General features: G+C 39.9%; 1 protein-coding gene across 3 annotated transcripts in view; it reads left to right on the top strand.

Moving 5' to 3' along the window:
- Positions 1-18,101, top strand: part of arhgap35 (Rho GTPase activating protein 35) — an 87,655-nt gene that overhangs the window by 47,108 nt on the left and 22,446 nt on the right. For all 3 annotated transcript variants that reach the window (XM_033014565.1, XM_033014567.1, XM_033014566.1), the window contains exon 4: positions 7,483-7,627. In XM_033014565.1, the coding sequence (XP_032870456.1) occupies positions 7,483-7,627 (145 nt within the window). The remainder of the gene's footprint in view (positions 1-7,482; positions 7,628-18,101) is intronic.

The following is an 18,101-nucleotide window of genomic DNA, read 5'->3' as shown; positions in this document are numbered from 1 at the left end:
TGAGATTCCTGTACACCCCAGTTGTAAAGGCCCCCTTTTTTAAGGCTCGTGGAAAAGTGGAATCAACTCAACATTGTCTTTGTCATGTCTCCTTATTTTATATGTTTCAGTATGATCAACCTCGTTCTTCGAAACTTCAAATGATACAGGTCAAATTTGTTTAAGCTGTTTTCATGATGACAGTCCTGCCTCCAAGCTAGTATATCCCTTCTGCATAAGAGGAGTAAACTAGTACACAGTACTTCAGGCACAATATCCTGTATAATTGTAAACACTTAAAATAAAATCCAACACTTGTAGCATCTGCGTGCTAACTTTATTTCATGAACAATAATGCCCAGATCTATTTATTACTCACTTGCAGTTGCTTTTTATTTAAATGATGATCAGCCTTTTGATTCCTCACATTTTCCACATTAAACTTCATTTGCCAGGTTTTTTTGCCCACTCACTGATCTATATCCTGTTGTAGAGTCCATATGCCGTCCAAAATGATGGAATATTAGTGTATGTTTGTCGTTGAGATGCAATTTTTTACTGCGGAAAGGAAAAGGAATGGTATGTATAATAGCAAACATCTGTGCTTAGTGTAAAGTAACAATATTTTAGAAAAGATTTTCTCATTCAGCTGAAGTGACTTGTAGACTATTGTTGGCCCATTGGTGGTGTGTATTTTAATTTAACGCTAGCAAAGTGATATTGAATGCAGAAGTAACCCATAAATCAAATCTCTTGATTTTTATTTTATGCCTTGCACTGCAGAGACGTTTACTGTGTCTAATTACCCAGGAATACTTGTATTAAAAGAAGGGCAAGTGCAGAAAAATCTCTCTGTATAGAATGTAATTCATTAAACATGATATAAGCTGCTTATGTCAACTTAACCAAAACGTACTTGTTATCATTTATGACTGGACTAGTCATTACCATGTCCGAGACTTATTAAAAAAAGAAAAAGTGTTGGGAAGAGCTTGGTCATGCTTATTTGAATGCCTATAAAATCTGCTTGTTCAGGGTGAACTATAGGTGGCCCTTTAATATCTGTGGAACTCTAACACAGCAATGGTCTGTTGCAATGCGGTGACTTGACTGAGTGATTCAACTGTAAGGAAATTGAGGGAAACATCCCTCATTTGCAAATACTTCTGCAAACTTTCCATATTGTCCTTTGATCACGCCTGCATTAGGGAGTTATTTGACATTGAGTTGGGCTTCAGAAATCTTGTGTTGTCCAACAGGATGAGTGATATTGCAGTAAAACGACATGAAGTGCTGTTTAGCTCAATGGGTCAGGTAGCATCCCTGGAGAACATGGATAGATGACTTTTCAGGTCAGGACCTTCAGACTGATTGTGAGGGGGAGAAAGAAAGCTGGGAGAGGAGGGATAGGACAAATTGTGACAAGTAATAGGTGAACATTAATAAGAGGGGGGGTTTGATAGGCAGATGGTTGGAACAAATACCAAAGATCAAAGCAGAAAGTGTGAGAGACTGATTGAAGATTGCAATTGTGAAGCCAAATGAAGGAATGTAGGGGCAGGGGAGAAATAGATGGGGCACAGAGGAGGAAGAAGGGGTGGATGTTAGAGGTTACTTAAAATTGGAGAATTCCAAAGTTGGCGTTGCAGTCAATCTGAAGAGAAACTCTCAATTCACTAATTTTACTAACGCAAATAATTCAGTAGTCAGCGTCGAGCTTATTATTATGATAAACCTAAGTAAATAAAGTTGAAGTGAATGAGAATACCACTAGTTTTGGATAGGTAGTGTCTGTGATGGAGAATGAGGCAGGAGAGGTGATGATTTGTTGAATGAGCCGGTGATTCAGTGTTTGTTTCGTGCATGGACATTTTCCTTTCTGCTTAATAACCTCTCATCACACCACTATCTAATGTCTGAATTAGAGCTGATTGCAATTGTTTCCTTATTTTTCCCCCCCCCCCCCCCCCCCCCCCCCCATGCCAAAATGTGACGGTTCATTCATATTTCATGTGCACTCTACCTTGTATTATCCTTTTGTATTATCCTGTTCTTTTATGCCTCTACCTTTTCCTTTGCTGTTTTACCTGATCATTAATAAGAATGTATATTTTTAAATGGTATTTTGGGGGGGAAAAGAAAAACATGTTTGACAGGTTTTAACCAAAGAAGCCTACTGATAAAGATAAATATTACGCTGTGTGTTTTATTGGCTAGTGTTTGGGTGATCAGTGCAGTCATCTTATAGTGCTGCTTTAATCGGAGGCTTTGCATTGTTCAGTTATTGGCTCTTGGCAATCTGGCTACGTCTGCATAATGATTGAAGAAATGTTAAATGCCAGAGGAGGCTTATGATATTGTGAAATAGCTTTATATCAATGAAGGCAATACCATCAGTAAAATCATTAGTACCTTGTTTACTTAATGAGGAAATGAAAAAGTTGCTGAGGCAGGATTTGAGTTGTGTGGATCAGTTCCAGAACCTGATAGTTGTAGCAAAATAGGTGTTCCTGAACTTGGTTACGTGCGGACCTCGCTGAACTTTCAGGAAAGCTGGGGTGTTGGAACTCCCTCAATGTGATTGTGTATCTGTGTTGAGCCCAGGACAATTTTTCTGGGGCGTTAATGCTTGGAAATTCAATACTGTTAACTTTCTCCACTGTTGACCCACTGGCACATGGCCTCCTGACTTTCTGAAGTTGGTGATTAGTTCTTTAGTTTTGTTGAGATGGAACGAGGGGTAGTTGTTGTGGCACTGCTCAAACAGGTATTCTGTCTGCTGACTCGATTTGGCCTGCTGCAGTGGTGTCCTCGATGGATTTGTGGATGGCATGGAGATGTGTTTAGCCACACTAAAGAGAAGAGCAAAGAGCTAAGCACACAGCAATGAGATGTGCCTACCGTGATCCGTGAGAGGGTGGTGTCACTGATCTGCTCTGCTCTGTCAATGAGAAATTCAATAAATCATTTACAGAGGGAAGTATAGAGGCCCTGGAGTTGCAATGGGTTTGGTGCAGATTATTGTGTTAAATGCTTGGCTGTAATCGATGAACTGCAGCCTTGCGAATGTGTTATTGTCCAGATGATCCAGAACTGAGTGGAGAGCCAGTGAGATATCATCTGCTGTTAACCTGTTGCGGTGATAAGCAAATCGAAGCGGGTCCAAGTCATTTTTTGAAGCAAGATTTGCACCATAACCAAAGCGCTTAATTACGTGGATGTAATTGCTATTAGATGGTAGTTATTGAGGCTGTGTTTTTGGGTACCAGTATGATAAATGCCCTTTTGAATCGGGGGTGAATCTCGCACTGCAGGAGCCAGAGGTTAAGATGTCCTTGATTGAATATGCCACTCAGTTGGTCCGCACAGGTCTTTAGCACTTGGCTAGGTACGTTGTCCGGGCTGGAAGCTTTACATGGATTAATCTTCTTGACAGTTGCTCTTTCATCAGCTCAGACTGAACACAGCTGTGAAGGCGTGTCATTGGTCTCTCTTTCAAAGCTTGCATAAAAGGCGTTGAGCTCACCTGGAAGTGATGCATTGTTGCCAATGCCATGGTGTAACTACCAGAGATAGTTTTAGCAGATACACCAATGTATACTTCAGTCTGAAGAAGGGTCTCGACCTGAAACGTCACCCATTATGTCTCTCCAGAGAGGCTCCTGACCCGCTGAATTATTCCAGCATTTTGTGTCTACGGTGTAAACCAGCATCTGCAGTTCCTTCCTACACACCTTGGAACGATTCTTTGCTAGATGCTGGATTAAGTTCAGTAATTTAAAAGCTTGAAATATGCTGGCTATACTTGCACTAGAATCAGCATTGCAAGTCAGCAGATACAAAGAAACATTTGCAGAAAGAGAATAAAATGTAAGAGGGGCGTTAATTAACCAAGAAATCTCACTGACAATTATTGCTCCCAGTACTCTTCTGGTGAGACTCTCCTCATTCTGCAGATGTGAATTCATTTAAAGATCGTAGCTCCTTGCATCGTCCTAATTACCCAGTCCTGTTTGCTGATCTGTTTAATGAAAGCCACGCCTCAACTTTAACATTCCCATTTTAGTTTTACAAATTCTCCGCAATTCTGGCACTAACCTGTTCATTTTTTTCACGCTGCTTGGTATATGTGACTTCCTTCAGCTTTACCATCCTTTCACATATTCCCCTCTTGTCTCTGTTCTTATCTGGTTTTAACCTATTGCATCTTCCAGATTTGTGCCTTTGGCTGCAGGCACTGGGATTAGCTTTCTAAATCTTTCTGCCTAGCTCCTTCTAAGGCCTTTGCTAAAACCTATCTCTTTGATTAAGTTGATTGGTATATTCTTGCATCTCCTTGTGTGGCTCTTATGGCAATGTTGAACTTTATTAACTTGGGGCATTTTGTTATATTGGACATTTTCTCACACCCCCATCTCCTGCAAATAAAAACGTTATGCTGAAGAATTATTTCCTTTGGAGAGGAAACGGATAACGGAAGCTAGCTGCATGATGCTGATCAAATTTTGGTAATTCCTCAAGAGGTTATCCTTGCTAAACATAAGAGTTTATTTCCTCTTCAAAGTTTGCATTTCAATTTATATAGTCTGTACTGCAGCTTTCAGAATAACTCTCTTAATACTTCCCATAATGTAAAACTGGCTACTGTAGCTGATAACACAAGGAAAAAAGGATTCACCAAATGCATTTTTTGTTTTGGGTCGGTCTATGGTAGTGGGAGACAACAACATTTTCTATGCCGCTACTTCCATTGTCGATCCCTTCAAAAATGTGCTCATTGAGGTTCAAACAAAATTTGGTTTCTGCAGTCATACAAACAAGAAAAAGAACCAAGACACAACATAATTTACACAAACATCCATCACAGTGAATTTCCTCCTCACTGTGATGGAAGGCAAAGTCTTATCTCTCCCCTGCTCTCCCCATTCTCCTCCTGATGTCAAAGTCAAAGCCTCCGGCGGGCGATGATAAATATGTCCCGCGGCCATTAAGGCCGCGCCGGGCGATGCAAGGCTGCGCTCCGGGTCTTGATGTTAAAGCCCCCGGCGGGCGCTAGCAAGTCCCGCGGCCATTAAAGCCGCGCCGGGCGATGTAAGGCCCCGCTCCAGGTCGTTTTCAATCCCGCAACTCGGGCGGGAGAAGTTGCCGTCGCGGAAGCTTCGAAAAGCGGCCTCCCACCAGGGACCCGCGAGCTCCCAATGTCACCGTCCACCGGGCCGGCGGATGGAGCCTCCGAATCTCCGGGGTTGGGCCGCAGCAGAGCGCCACCACAGCTCCTCCCGTTCCAAATCGGCCAGCTCCGCTGTGTAATAGTATAACAGTGTAATAGTGTAGTGTAATAGTATAACAGTTAATAGTGTAATTTCTACAATGCTTAAAGTAAATGATAGGAACTCCAAAAAAGGTGAAAAACTGATGTATTTGAGAGGTGAAATATGACTTCAGGTCCTTGCATCGTTGAGCTAGGGTTCAACTAACTTGTTTCCTTAAATATTCATCAAGGGTAGATCATTGTAGTTCAAATGATAATTATTGTGCACTCTTGAAATGTTAAGTGACTGTTTCCCATCAAATGCATTCTTACATTTAAATTTAGGATGCAGACTTGCCTCTGTCAAATTATTATTTTTTTATTTAGTTTATTATTCTCAGATGTACTGTGGTAAAGTGAAAAGCTTTTGCATGCTATGCAGTCAAAGACAATACAAGTTGTGCACAGATAAAGGTTACAACATTTAGTGCAAGTAATCTTCTATTGAATATTATTGGGTACATATAGTAAGCCCTCTTTAACGGACCACTTTATAACAGAGTTGGTTATAGCAGCTAAAACTGTAGTTGCATGCTTGCATTCTGTTTAAGAAGGAACTGCAGATGCTGGAAAATTGAAGGTAGACAAAAATGCTGGAGGAACTCAGCGGGTGAGGCTCACCTGCTGAGTTTCTCCAGCATTTTTGTCTACCTTTGCGTGCTTTTGTTATTTCAAGTGATTATTTAGTCATATTCGTATTTAGGAGCTTCTTCTTCCCTTGTACTAATATGATTTTCACTGAGGAATTATATTTAATTTTGTCCTAATTAGGTTTTGATTTTTAGAATTATGGAGCCTATTTACACTTTCAGCTTATTTGGTTGAATATGATGCTCCACTCTCTAATTCTCCACCATTTTGAAATATTTAAATTGTCTATTGTCTATTTTGGTTATGGTGTCAGTGGAAATTCTTTTATGTACCAAGCAAATGATGACGTGACTGCGGTCTATTTGTATTGACTCTCATCTCTGAGTCATACCCCCCAGGTTGCTGGTTCTTTGTGGGTTGCGTTGTTTGGGGGTTAGCAATGAATGCTGTTGTTTTGCTGCTGGCTACTATACCCAGAATGTTATACGAAGAACATTTTGCTGATTCTGGAAGCAATTGAGCAAAAGATTTTTGTTGTTTTCATTCCATCAGTATTGAGTGAGGTGGAGGGGAAAAAAACTGAGTTAAGGGCCTGTCCCACTGTACGAGCTAATACAAGAGCTCTCCCGAGTTTTAAAAAAAATAATCAATCTCGTGGTAAGCACGAAGAATGTACGTTGCGGGTACGTCAGAGCTCGGGACGTCTCTTAGCGGCTCGTAACGCTAATGGCAGGTACTCTGGAAACACGGTGAGCTCGTCAAGATTTTTCAACATGTTGAAAAATGTCCACGAGCACCCCGAGAACCTACGTGTGGCTATTACCGTAAATCTCCGAGTTCGAATCGGGGAAATTCGGGAAACTCTTGAATTAGCTCGTATAGTGGGTCAGCCCCATTATGGCTCATTTTTTTTTTTTTTCCTCCAATGTATAATTGTTATCTACTTATCCCAAGTTAGATTCATGAATTAATGAATGTTGCATTTTTCTTAGTTCACAAGTACGTGAGTTATGGGAGCATGATCTATCTTTCCCTCTCAACCCCATTCTCCTGCCTTCTCCCCGCAATCCCTGACACCTGATACGCATGGAGCATGCAAGTGGTAAAAGATCAGCTCTGTAGTTGGTCTGAATAAATGTCTCGACCCAAAACGTCACCCATTCCTTCTCCCCAGAGATGCTGCCTGTCCCGCTGAGTTACTCCAGCATTTTGTGTCGACCTTACATTGAAACCAGTTCTTTCCTACAGCTCTGTAGTTGGGATTAATTGGATGAAATGCAAGTAAATGAATGTGAAGAGTTCATTAACAGCGTTGTGATCCCAGCACGAATCCCTGAGTTATTTTGGGGGTTCTTGCCTGTACTTTGAATCTTGCAATTTAGTGTAATACAAAACCTTGATCTTTCAAAGTGCACTTATTTATTTTCAAACATACTTCCCCTATCTGGTGTATATTAAATTCATGAGTGTGGGCAAGCATAACATTCATATTCTTGCTAAAATTTAAGTTGTGGAAAATTTAACCAGCCCTGAGACTCTATTCTCACAAGTGTGCTATGGGAAATTTGTGTTATTAAATGTTCTGCATGTTCCTTCTGCAGAAGCCCAAGACCAAACAGCGACCTTCCATTTCGAAGAGTACTTGGGAAAGTAATTATTTTGGAATACCTCTGACTTCTGTGGTGACTGTGGAGAGGCCTATTCCCATCTTCATTGAAAAATGCATAGACTTCATTGATTCCACAGGTAAGATTACATTTCTGGTACATCTGTTGCTCTGTGAACCAATGTAAATGTTTTACACAGCAGAAGTGAGCATATTCTCAAGCTCGCAAGCAAGCTTTGCTGTGTAATTTTCACACATGAAATGCCATTTGGAAATAAAAGTGTTTTTTTGAAGAACTGTGAAAGAACTGTGTTATTTACATTGAAAGCATTTGGAAAGTGGTGATGTCTAATTTTTGATATAGCATCAGATTTGTTATGAATGGGATGTACCAAGGTGGTTCAAACATGAAAAGTCTTCATATCTTAACTAATGTTTTCAGTGCTGATTATAATGGTTACTTTATCTTAGTCGTGGTATGATTATACCCTTTGGGAATTACTTGACAAGTGTAAAGATGCTGTTGAAGTGTCAGTCATGTTAATCTATGAATAATGGGGTGTGTTTGCCTTTGCAATGCTGATACTTTGCAACAAAGGCTACTGAGGTAAATAATCTAGGCATTGTTAAGACAGAAATCAAATGGAAACAAAATTTGAGTCCATGCGAGGAGTTCAAGGAAGGTTAGAATTGCATGTGCATAGCACCAAAAGAACATCTCACAAGGTGCTGACTTCAGCATGTCATTTGCATGGGCCTTATCTCTGGGGTACCAGTTATCATTTTGAGATAATGAAGCACTAAGATTATTAAAAGAGCAAAGAGTAGAGAGAATAGATGAAGCAGGAGCGATGAATTGAGAGACTTGGGTGTTTGTAACAGTCCCTCTATGTAGGCCGCATATACTGTCTAATCAAAGGAGAGGGTGGAATGAAGCAACGGCGTACTATATCCTTTTTGTGTATGTCTACAGATACGTTTGCAATAAGGGGGTCTGTAATGGATGTTAGTTTACCAGCAGACCAGTGTCTGCTCTTCGCATTGATTTTGCATTTAATTTAAGGATCAATCAGATTTTTATCAAGTGCAAATTTTTTGTTGGAAGGATGCCACAATAGTGAGGCACATAATATAAAATAACATTTCTAGAATTATGGATACCTTAATATGCCCCTTCTATTTGTGTACCAATAAGAAATGTTGCCAAACATGCCCAATATTGTATTGGGACTGGATAGATGGATGTATGTTTAAGACACGTCCAAATTCAAACTCTTTGACCGAATGTCCACCTTCATTAGAAGCAACATTATCCTTAATCTATTCTCAATTGCATTGGCCAGTTACAGGTAAAAGATCATGACATTTGAGGTGTTTATTTGTGAGATTATTCTCTTGATGAGGTGTTAGTACAGCAGGGTCACATTTAGCTACTGTCATTTCTGTGTTAAGCTATTCCATAAATTCTGTAAACATTTTTAAAAGTAATCTCTCTATTAAAACAGCAGCTTGAAGGCAGTCAGTGGCCTTTTCAACCTTTATTTAAAATGCTTCTTGTTTTACTCAAGATTGTCCTTCTAAATATAGGAAGTAGAACAATGTGTAAGTAAAAATTCTTTGTAATAAACTGTTGGAAGAAAAACTTAGTTATAGTTATTTTATCCAAATAATTGGAACTAAAGATTGTGTTTGCAATTTCTCCTGATGTGAGGAATGCAAGTGGTAGCAGTGGGAATAACCAGGACCCAATCCAGAAATGATTACATATTGCAGTGACTCTTTGTTCCACGTTCATGAGCAGACTGCTTCACCGCATATTTTCTCTTTGAGGAAAAATGCTTTTCGTTTCTCCCCACATTATGGTGGCAGAACTTGGGAAGTTATTACTGCTATCTTTTACTGGAGTTAGGACAATTAAAATAAAAATGGTTGCATACTATAGATTATTTTCAGCCTTTTGGTTTGCTGTCTGGACATGCTCATGCCCTGACCAGCTTTGAAAGGGGTTGAAATACGAGTGGTGTGATTGCAGCCTGCACATTTAACACTTTCATAGGACAGTTTTAATCTTCTAAATTCTCTTTGCAGTTGTTCAGCTCCAGGTATTGCTTTTGTTGATGATGACTTGGGTTTTGGCTTGCTCTCTCCTGCACTGAAGGAAGGGATAGATTTGCTTTGGTTGTGGCCCTGCAAATGCTCTATGGTGGCATCTCCAATTTCCCCCATTTTAACAAGGTTATCATTGAGGAACCTTATCATTAACAAATCCTATCCTATCCATCTCCATTCCCAATTGGAGCTTCATAAGTTATTGGTGCTGCCTCGACTTCAGGGCTCTGGCTTTGATCTTGTCATTGGATGCTATCTGGGTGGGGTTTGCATATTCTCCTTGAGAACAACGGTTTCTGCTATGTGCTCCTGCTTCCTTCTACATCCCATGCGCTGGTAGGTTAATTGTCCTGTGTAAGCTATCTCAGTGTAGGCAAGTGACAGATGCCAATTGATAGGCGTGTGAGAGAGTAAGTTTCAGGAAGAGAGGGAAGAACAAGAATATTGTTGATCCCGCAGACAATGGATCATTGTGGATTCCACCTTTCCTTGATCATCATTGCTGGCTTTGATTTATCCTTTTGCCTATCTCTCATTCATTTGTTGTATGTACCTTTTCATATCTCTCGTTTCCCTCTCCCCTGATTCTGTCTGAAGAAGGACCTCGACCTGAAAAGTTATCTATTCATTTCCTCCGGAGATGCTGCCTGACCCGCTGAGTTACTCCAGCTTTTTATGTCTATTTTAGGAATATTTCTGATCTGATTCCTCTGCTTGATGTGAACCAGATGGACTGCATAGTTCCCCACTTTGTTATAATGCATATGAGCTTTCCAGCATGTGTATTTGAATGAAAGCGAGGAAAAATCAGGGCAGGCGCAGGCCATTTGGCCCTTTCTACCATGCAAAGTAATTATGGTTCATCAATTGCAGAGCTATTTTCCTGCACTCTTCCTATACTTTGGGCAGCTGGAATCCTGGTTTCATTTTTCAGCTCCAGCGATGATATTTCCAACCACAATGGACTGAAACTGATCATGGATTGAAAGCAAGACTGTGCGCCAAGTTTAGAGCTCTTTTATATACGGCCAACCCAACCACCAGGGACGTTGGCAAGAGAATATTTTCCTTCAGTTAAAATTCTTATTGGAAAATAACCATTCATTTCTCAGAATGCTGTCTTGTTTTCAGTTTTTAGAAAAATAGCAATGGAAAAAAGTGCTTCGCTACCATTGTAAGTTTGTCTTCTGTTATATTTCTGTGGAGGAATGAACTCTTCGGGCTGTTTATGAATGTGTGAAGATTGTGGTTAGTGTTGGTTTGAAATACTTTAAAATAAATAAATTAATTAATTAATTTTTTTTTTTAAATGGCACCATTACAATTTAAGGATTGTAAATGCTTTTAGCAATGAACGGTGTTTTCATTTTGTAGTATGCTTTTTGTGATCTTGTCACAAATTATTCATACATGACAGATATATACAGGATTTTTCTCTCCAATTGTATTATTTAAATTGTATCCCCATATGTGGCTACAAGTTAAAAGAACTCTGCAATTGGACAAATTAATTTACCAGTATGTGTAGTAAGAATTTTATGCATTTCTACCTTGATACACCGTTAATTTCAGATGTGATTGCATTTGCACTTCACCATTTCTGTTTAAAAGTAGTGACGACTTAGGTGATTTAAAAATATATATAATGGCATCAAGGCTTGAACACAATCATTGGTTGTCAAGGGGAAGTCTCGGCACTTCTCAATTCTCTGAATGTATTGTTCACAAACTAAATTCCTTTACAATTTAAATATTTCTTGTTGTGCATTGTGTTTATATTTTTTAATTAAATGTAGCTCGGGTGATTTGTGTGGCTTTTTGTTAGTTGTTGTGATTCATGCAGGTGATGGAGAATTAAGACATTCCTTTGATCAAGTGGACAAAAATGCTGGAGAAACTCGGCGGGTGAGGCAGCATCTATGGAGAGAAGGGATAGGCGACGTTTCGGGTCTCGACACGAAACGTCGCCCATTCCTTCTCTCCAGAGATGCTACCTCACCCGCTGAGTTTTTCCAGCATTTTTGTCTACCATCGATGTTTCCACCATCTGCAGTTCTTTCTTAAACCTTTGATCAAGTATTTCGGTTCAACTTTTCAATGTTATAAAAGAGAGTTTGAAATGAAAGTTCCTCAAGTACTGCTGTTTCATCTGTTTTGTAAATCTGTGTTAGTGGATCTCTTCTGGTACTGGATAGATATGCTGGGTTGGGGAAAGCGGTGTTTTATAATGCACTTCATGCCAGCAATAATAAACTGGCAATATCTGAGATTGCTCCCAGGCAGTGTTTCCCAATGTATTGTTTTTCATCGTCTCTCTGCAGGGAATTGTCGCTCTTGTTAAGCAATCGCACTCGATGCCAATCCACACCTCGCCACATATTATTTTGTTAATTAATGGCCATCCGAAATTGTCTTTACACCTGAATTTGGGTGTAGTAAAATACCGCACCTAGTTGTCCTTTCAATTGTACAAATTGGCACTATCCCACAAATTTGTCGAGTAACATTTTGACATGGTAGTCCTCGCAGAATGCTCCAGAAACGCGGCAGATGCCTTCATGGCATCTCTGGGCGTACCTTGTTCCACCGGCAGACCATCCACCAGAGGGGGTGATCCAGTGGTGACAAGCGGAGGGGAGGGGGGAGGGGGGGGGTAGTTTGAGGGTGCTTTATCATGTCAGAAGAAGAGTCTCAATCCGAAACATCACCCATTCCTTCTCTCCAGAGATATTGTCTGTCCCGCTGAGTTACTCCAGCATTTTGTCTGCCTTATGTATCTTTATACTGTAATGGCTTGATTGTAATCAGGTATTGTCTTTCCTTCAGTCTGAAGAAGGGTTTCGGCCCGAAACGTCGCCTGTTTCCTTCGCTCCATAGATGCTGCTGCACCCGCTGAGTTTCCCCAGCAATTTTGTGTACCATTGTCTTTACACTGACTGGTTAGCACGCACCAAAGGCTTTTCACTGTACCTCAGTACACGTGACAATAAACTAAACTATTGTCATTGTGGGAATACCTTTCCAGAAGGACTGCATTAGTTTGAGGCCACCAGCTTTCTGCTTGAACGATGATGTTCCAACAGACAATGTGTGGGCCTAGAAATATTGGCAGAATTTACAGGGAAAACTTTCAGATTTACTCTTTACAGTCAAACGATGAGTCTCCTGAATAGTTTTTGAGGTTTAGATATTTAAAAGGATTTGGCAATTGTTCTTCCTTACCTACAACCTGTGAAGATGAACAAGGAGGTAAAGAATTTGAAAGACAAATTCCTAAAGTTTCCCTTTAGGAATTTTCCCAGTCATCTGATCCTTTTCTGATGTAATATTACAGGAGAATGAAGCATAAAAAACAGCCTGGTCCTGGAAAATCCAGTTCCAGAAACCTGGTATCCGTCATTATATATATTCTCTCCTTTGTCATGCATTTCTTTCTGACCATTTTTTTTGGGGTTAATTATTGCATGTACATAATTTTGAAAATGGCATATCAAGCCCTGTCTGTGCACATGTCCTCAAAGTGTATGCGTGGTTCCACTCTGTCCATTTTTGTTTTTTGGGACATCACATGGTAACAAATTGAGAAATGGGAATGAAATTTGATCTAACTATAGTTTGATGCAGGAAGTGCTGGATTAGGAGGGAAATCTCTTTACAATTTGCATAACCTGTGTAATTTGACTCTAGGGGAGCGCTATTTGACTCGATTTCTCTTCATTTTCATCTTTTTCGGTCGTTCTCAAAAGATGGTTCGTTGTTAATTCAGCAACGTGTTCAGTCATCGCAGTTTGATATCATTATTACCTGTTTAGTTATTTTAAATTACCTACTTTTAAGTATTATTTTTGAAAGCTTTTATTTTGACGGAGTGACTAAACAAAGTTTAGACAGTATAGTTAAATATTGCAATCTGAAAGTTATTGTTGCATCTCAATGGCGTAAAGCCATCTATGCTATCGTCCATGAACTGAGCCATTGAGTGAGGCACAATAGGGTTATTTTCTTTCAGAGGTGGCGTATTTTGCCATTGTGAGGAACAGCAGATATTATAAACTTGCATAGAACGCAGTGCTGGAGTAACTCAGTGGGTTAGGCAGCATTTCTGGAGGACGTGTATAGGCAAAATTTCAGGTTGGGGCCCTTCAGACTGCTATCCTCTCAAGATGCTGAAACACACATTGGGTTTCAGCCTGAGCATTATGGCCTCTCAGCTCTGGCAGGTTTCTAGCTAGCATGTGTAAATGTCATTGAAACCTTGTAGATGTGGAGTTTTTGTGGTGTTAACAAGAATGCTCTTGGCATAAAGATATTCTCGTTATAGCAACATGGACTAAGTCATGTTTCCAGTAGAATTTTTTTTCCACAATGCCTGTAATATTAGAATAGGTGTTCAGTTTCTTGATGGAATTGAACTTGCTGCATGCAAAATTTAGAGCATTGGCTGGATCAAGTTGTGGTACGGTTTTAATAAAAATGTAAACTTTGTACTTTCTCTGGTTGTTTGTGGTTGGAAAGGGAACTTGTATTGATTTTCATTTGCTATTTAATTTTTGAGTTCCCTTTGAATTGGGTATTTCTTAAAATGCTTCACTCCAGTTAGAGTCAACTTATTAAAAAGGGCAACACTTAACAGCTATTTTTAAACAAAACAGGAAGAAGGGCCACAGTGACTGCATAATTACCTGATGCCACGTGGCCAAGTCCAAGTCCAGCTGGCACGTGAGGGAGGGGAGCAGGCAATTAAAAGTTGGACCGCGTCACTAATGGATAACAGCCGTTCCAGTGCAGATAAAAGGAAATGAAAAGTGCCACTCCCTGTAAACTATTTTGGTGAATCCAGCAGTATGAATGTTTGGTGATGCAATTCCACTAAAATTAAAGTTGCCGGCATGCCTATGAGATATTGACAAAAGATTGCAGTTGTATCTCAAACCTATGATCTAGTTTTCTGTATATTGCCACTGCTCACAAACACCCTACTCCCTTACAAGTTGCATTTGGAATTACATATCAGTTAAGGTCATAACATTAGTCAATCTAACTTGAGGCATTTATGGCTTGACACATATTGCATGACAGTTCGGGGTGTATTGCTAATAATTCCTGAGTATTATTGACAGTATCTGTGGTGACATTTTTTTTCATAAGGGTTCTTTAAATAGTCCAGTGGAGCCTATAAGTCACTTGTCCCCTTTGTGTTTGTGATTTACAGACCTCTTGCACTCACTAACACACAATGATTTAAATAGTCTTAATATTATACCCCTAGGTCGTGAAATGAATTTGGGTCAAATTCTGATCAATAAAATAATTCTGATTTATACGATGATTTATGCTACTAAACATTTCTACATTCCCTGTAGCACTACACTATGGCTGAAAAGGGAAATATAAAGACTGATGTTTTTGATAATTGTACTGTAAACCATTTATGACAAACTTTATGATATTAAGACCACATTTGGCAAATGACTATTTTGAAGAGGCAGTAAACGTGATATGCATCTCATAAAAGCCTGTTCTGGTTTAAATCACCGAGAATTTGGATGGTGGCTGCTTGGTGGGGCTTGGCAGTCTCATACTTTGTTTTGGAAATGATGCTGGAAAACTAAAGGCAGTCAAAACAACTAACCTAAATGAGGTAACATGTTAAATTCCAATCTATATTCATAGTACCCCAAAGTAGCACAGAAATGACAGATGGATTTAAATGCATACATTGTTAGAAGCTGCAATGTTGTAATATTCGTTTTTGGTATCTGATGATCACTTTGCTACTTTTTAAATATGCATGTGTAATTTGATCTTGGGATGTGGTGTACTATTTTCAAAGTATGTTATGTGACTTTAATTCATAACTTGAATCCCTTGCATTGATGCAACTAAAAATAAAATGCATCCTCTCGCACCCTCGTCTTCACTTTCCCAACTCCCAACCACCCACTGGATCCCCTTTACCCCCAGCTAGACTCTTTGCCCCTATTGCTTTCAATTTCACTTTATCTTCCTTTTCAGTCACTTTCCAGATTGTGTAGTCTTTTGTTCTCCACTTATAGCCGAACAGCCTCAGTCATCTTTCTCCACCACCTGAATATTACCAGGCAATCAATCCTTCCTCACCTATATGCAGCAGTTTACTAGCTTTTGCCCCCGAACACCTCCCCGTCTCTTTATACTGATTACTTCCACTCTTTTCAGTCTAGATCTGAAACCCGACTGCCCATTTCCTGTTGTCTTGCTGCCTTACCTGCTGAGTTCCTCCAGTAACTCTCATTTTCTTGCCACTTTAAGCAGTGGGTTAAGCTATAACACCCAACCTAAGAATGTACTTTTTGTACCTTTTTCAATCATTATCCGACTGAAACTCCCATAACGAAGGTAAATGGCAGATGGATTTTGTAAAAGAAAAACTCACTTTTCAAAAACAGAAGCTTGGGAATCTTAGAAAGAAGGAATGGGTGGCATTTTGGGTCGAGACCCCTCTTCTGACTGTTCGTACTTCAGATTTCTCCTGTCTGAAGGTTCTCAACCCAAAACATCACCCTTCTACCCAGATATACTGTCTGTCTCGTTGAGTTACTCCAGCATTTTGTGTCTATCTTTGATATAAGCATAGGAATCTTGTTTTATATGTGCAGTTTCCAGTTTGGGTCTTAAACATATAAATAAGGAGCATTTCAAAATCACTCAAGGGCAATAATCTTGACATGTCTGAAGCAAACTTCACTGAACTGATCCTTATAAATGTTTGCACTGCTGGACCACATGGATACATTGGAAAGTATCCCTGGTGGAAGTTGAAAAATCGTTCTGTGGGTTTATCTTGACATAAGTTAGAGTTGATTATGCTGTGGGAACTAATACGCTGTAACAGTATTGTGTCCTTTGGTAATAAATGTATCAATTATAGATTCACTGTCTGGAGCCAAAAAAGGGGAATCATTGGAAAAATTAGGTGTTGTACAATGTTGAATTTATTTCCGACCAACACGATGATTGAATGCAGATTGGTCATTCGATTAACAACATTTGACATGGTTATAGCTTTTGACTTGCTGTGCAATGTTCTTTCAAGCAAATATTAGTGGCAGAGAGATGATGCTTACCTCCAGGTGTAGGAAAGAACTGTGGATGCAGGTTTAAATCGAAGTCCGATATAAAATGCTGGAGTAATAATAATAATAATAATAATAATAATGGATGGGATTTATATAGCGCCTTTCTAATACTCAAGGCGCTTTACATCGCATTATTCATTCACTCCTCAGTCACACTCGGTGGTGGTAAGCTACTTCTGTAGCCACAGCTGCCCTGGGGCAGACTGACGGAAGCGTGGCTGCCAATCTTCGCCTACGGCCCCTCCGACCACCACCAATCACTCACACACATTCACACACATTCACACACAGGCAAAGGTGGGTGAAGTGTCTTGCCCAAAGACACAACGACAGTATGCACTCCAAGCGGGATTCGAACCGGCTACCTTCCGGTTGCCAGCCGAACACTTAGCCCATTGTGCCATCTGTCGTCCCATCTGTCCCCCTGAGTAACTCAGCGGGACAGGCAGCATCTCTAGTGAAAAGGAATGGGTGACCTTTCGGGTCGAGATCCTTCAGACCATAATTATATGAACCATAATTATATAATTACTTCCATAATTATATAAACCAATTAAAGGATTCCTTATCATAGAGTGTGATACAGTGTGGAAACGGGCGCTTTGACCCAACTTGCCCACACTGGCCAACAATGTCCCAGCTACACTAGTCTCACCTGCCTGCGCTTGGCCCATATCCCTCCAAACCTGTCCTATCCATGTACCTGTCTAACTATTTCTTAAATGATGGAATAGTCCCAGCCTCAACTACCTCCTCTGGCAGCTTGTTACATACATCCACTACCCTTTGTGTGAAAAAGTTACCCCTCAGATTCCTATTAAATCTTTTCCCCTTCACCTTCAACCCATGTCCTCTGGTCCTTGATTCCCCTCATCTGGGCAAGAGACTGTGCATCTACCTGATCTTTTCCGCCCATGATTTTGTCAACCTTTGATTAGTTAAACTAAGTACTATAATATGCAAGTTATTCTGAACAGCTTGGTTTTCTGTTGGGGTAGGAAAACCTATTGAATAATCGGGGGGAAAGTATTTAAAATAATTTCTAGTAATTAAGGAGATAATGTTCCTCAGTTGTATTACAATTTTACCATTGAAATTATGTTTGGAGCTTTATATTCCAAGGGTAGATTGTGTGGAACCAGAATGGAATCAACAAATTCTTTCCCAAAATTTGAATGAGATTTCCATTTTGCCTTTATGGAACTCCTCCCCATAACAGTGTGGCTGCTCATAATCATTTGCATCAGAGAATGGGTCTACCATGAATGTATGTATTATTAAGATAGGCAGTGAGTCCCTCTGTTTTAAAAGGCAAAATCCACACAAGAGTGGTGCATTGTTAGGTTTTGAGGTGTGTGTGATCTTTAAGAAGTGCTGGTGATTTTTA

Source organism: Amblyraja radiata, chromosome 41 (assembly GCF_010909765.2).
Source record: "Amblyraja radiata isolate CabotCenter1 chromosome 41, sAmbRad1.1.pri, whole genome shotgun sequence".
Lineage (NCBI taxonomy): Eukaryota > Metazoa > Chordata > Chondrichthyes > Rajiformes > Rajidae > Amblyraja > Amblyraja radiata.
This window is presented reverse-complemented; position numbering and strand designations above follow the sequence as displayed.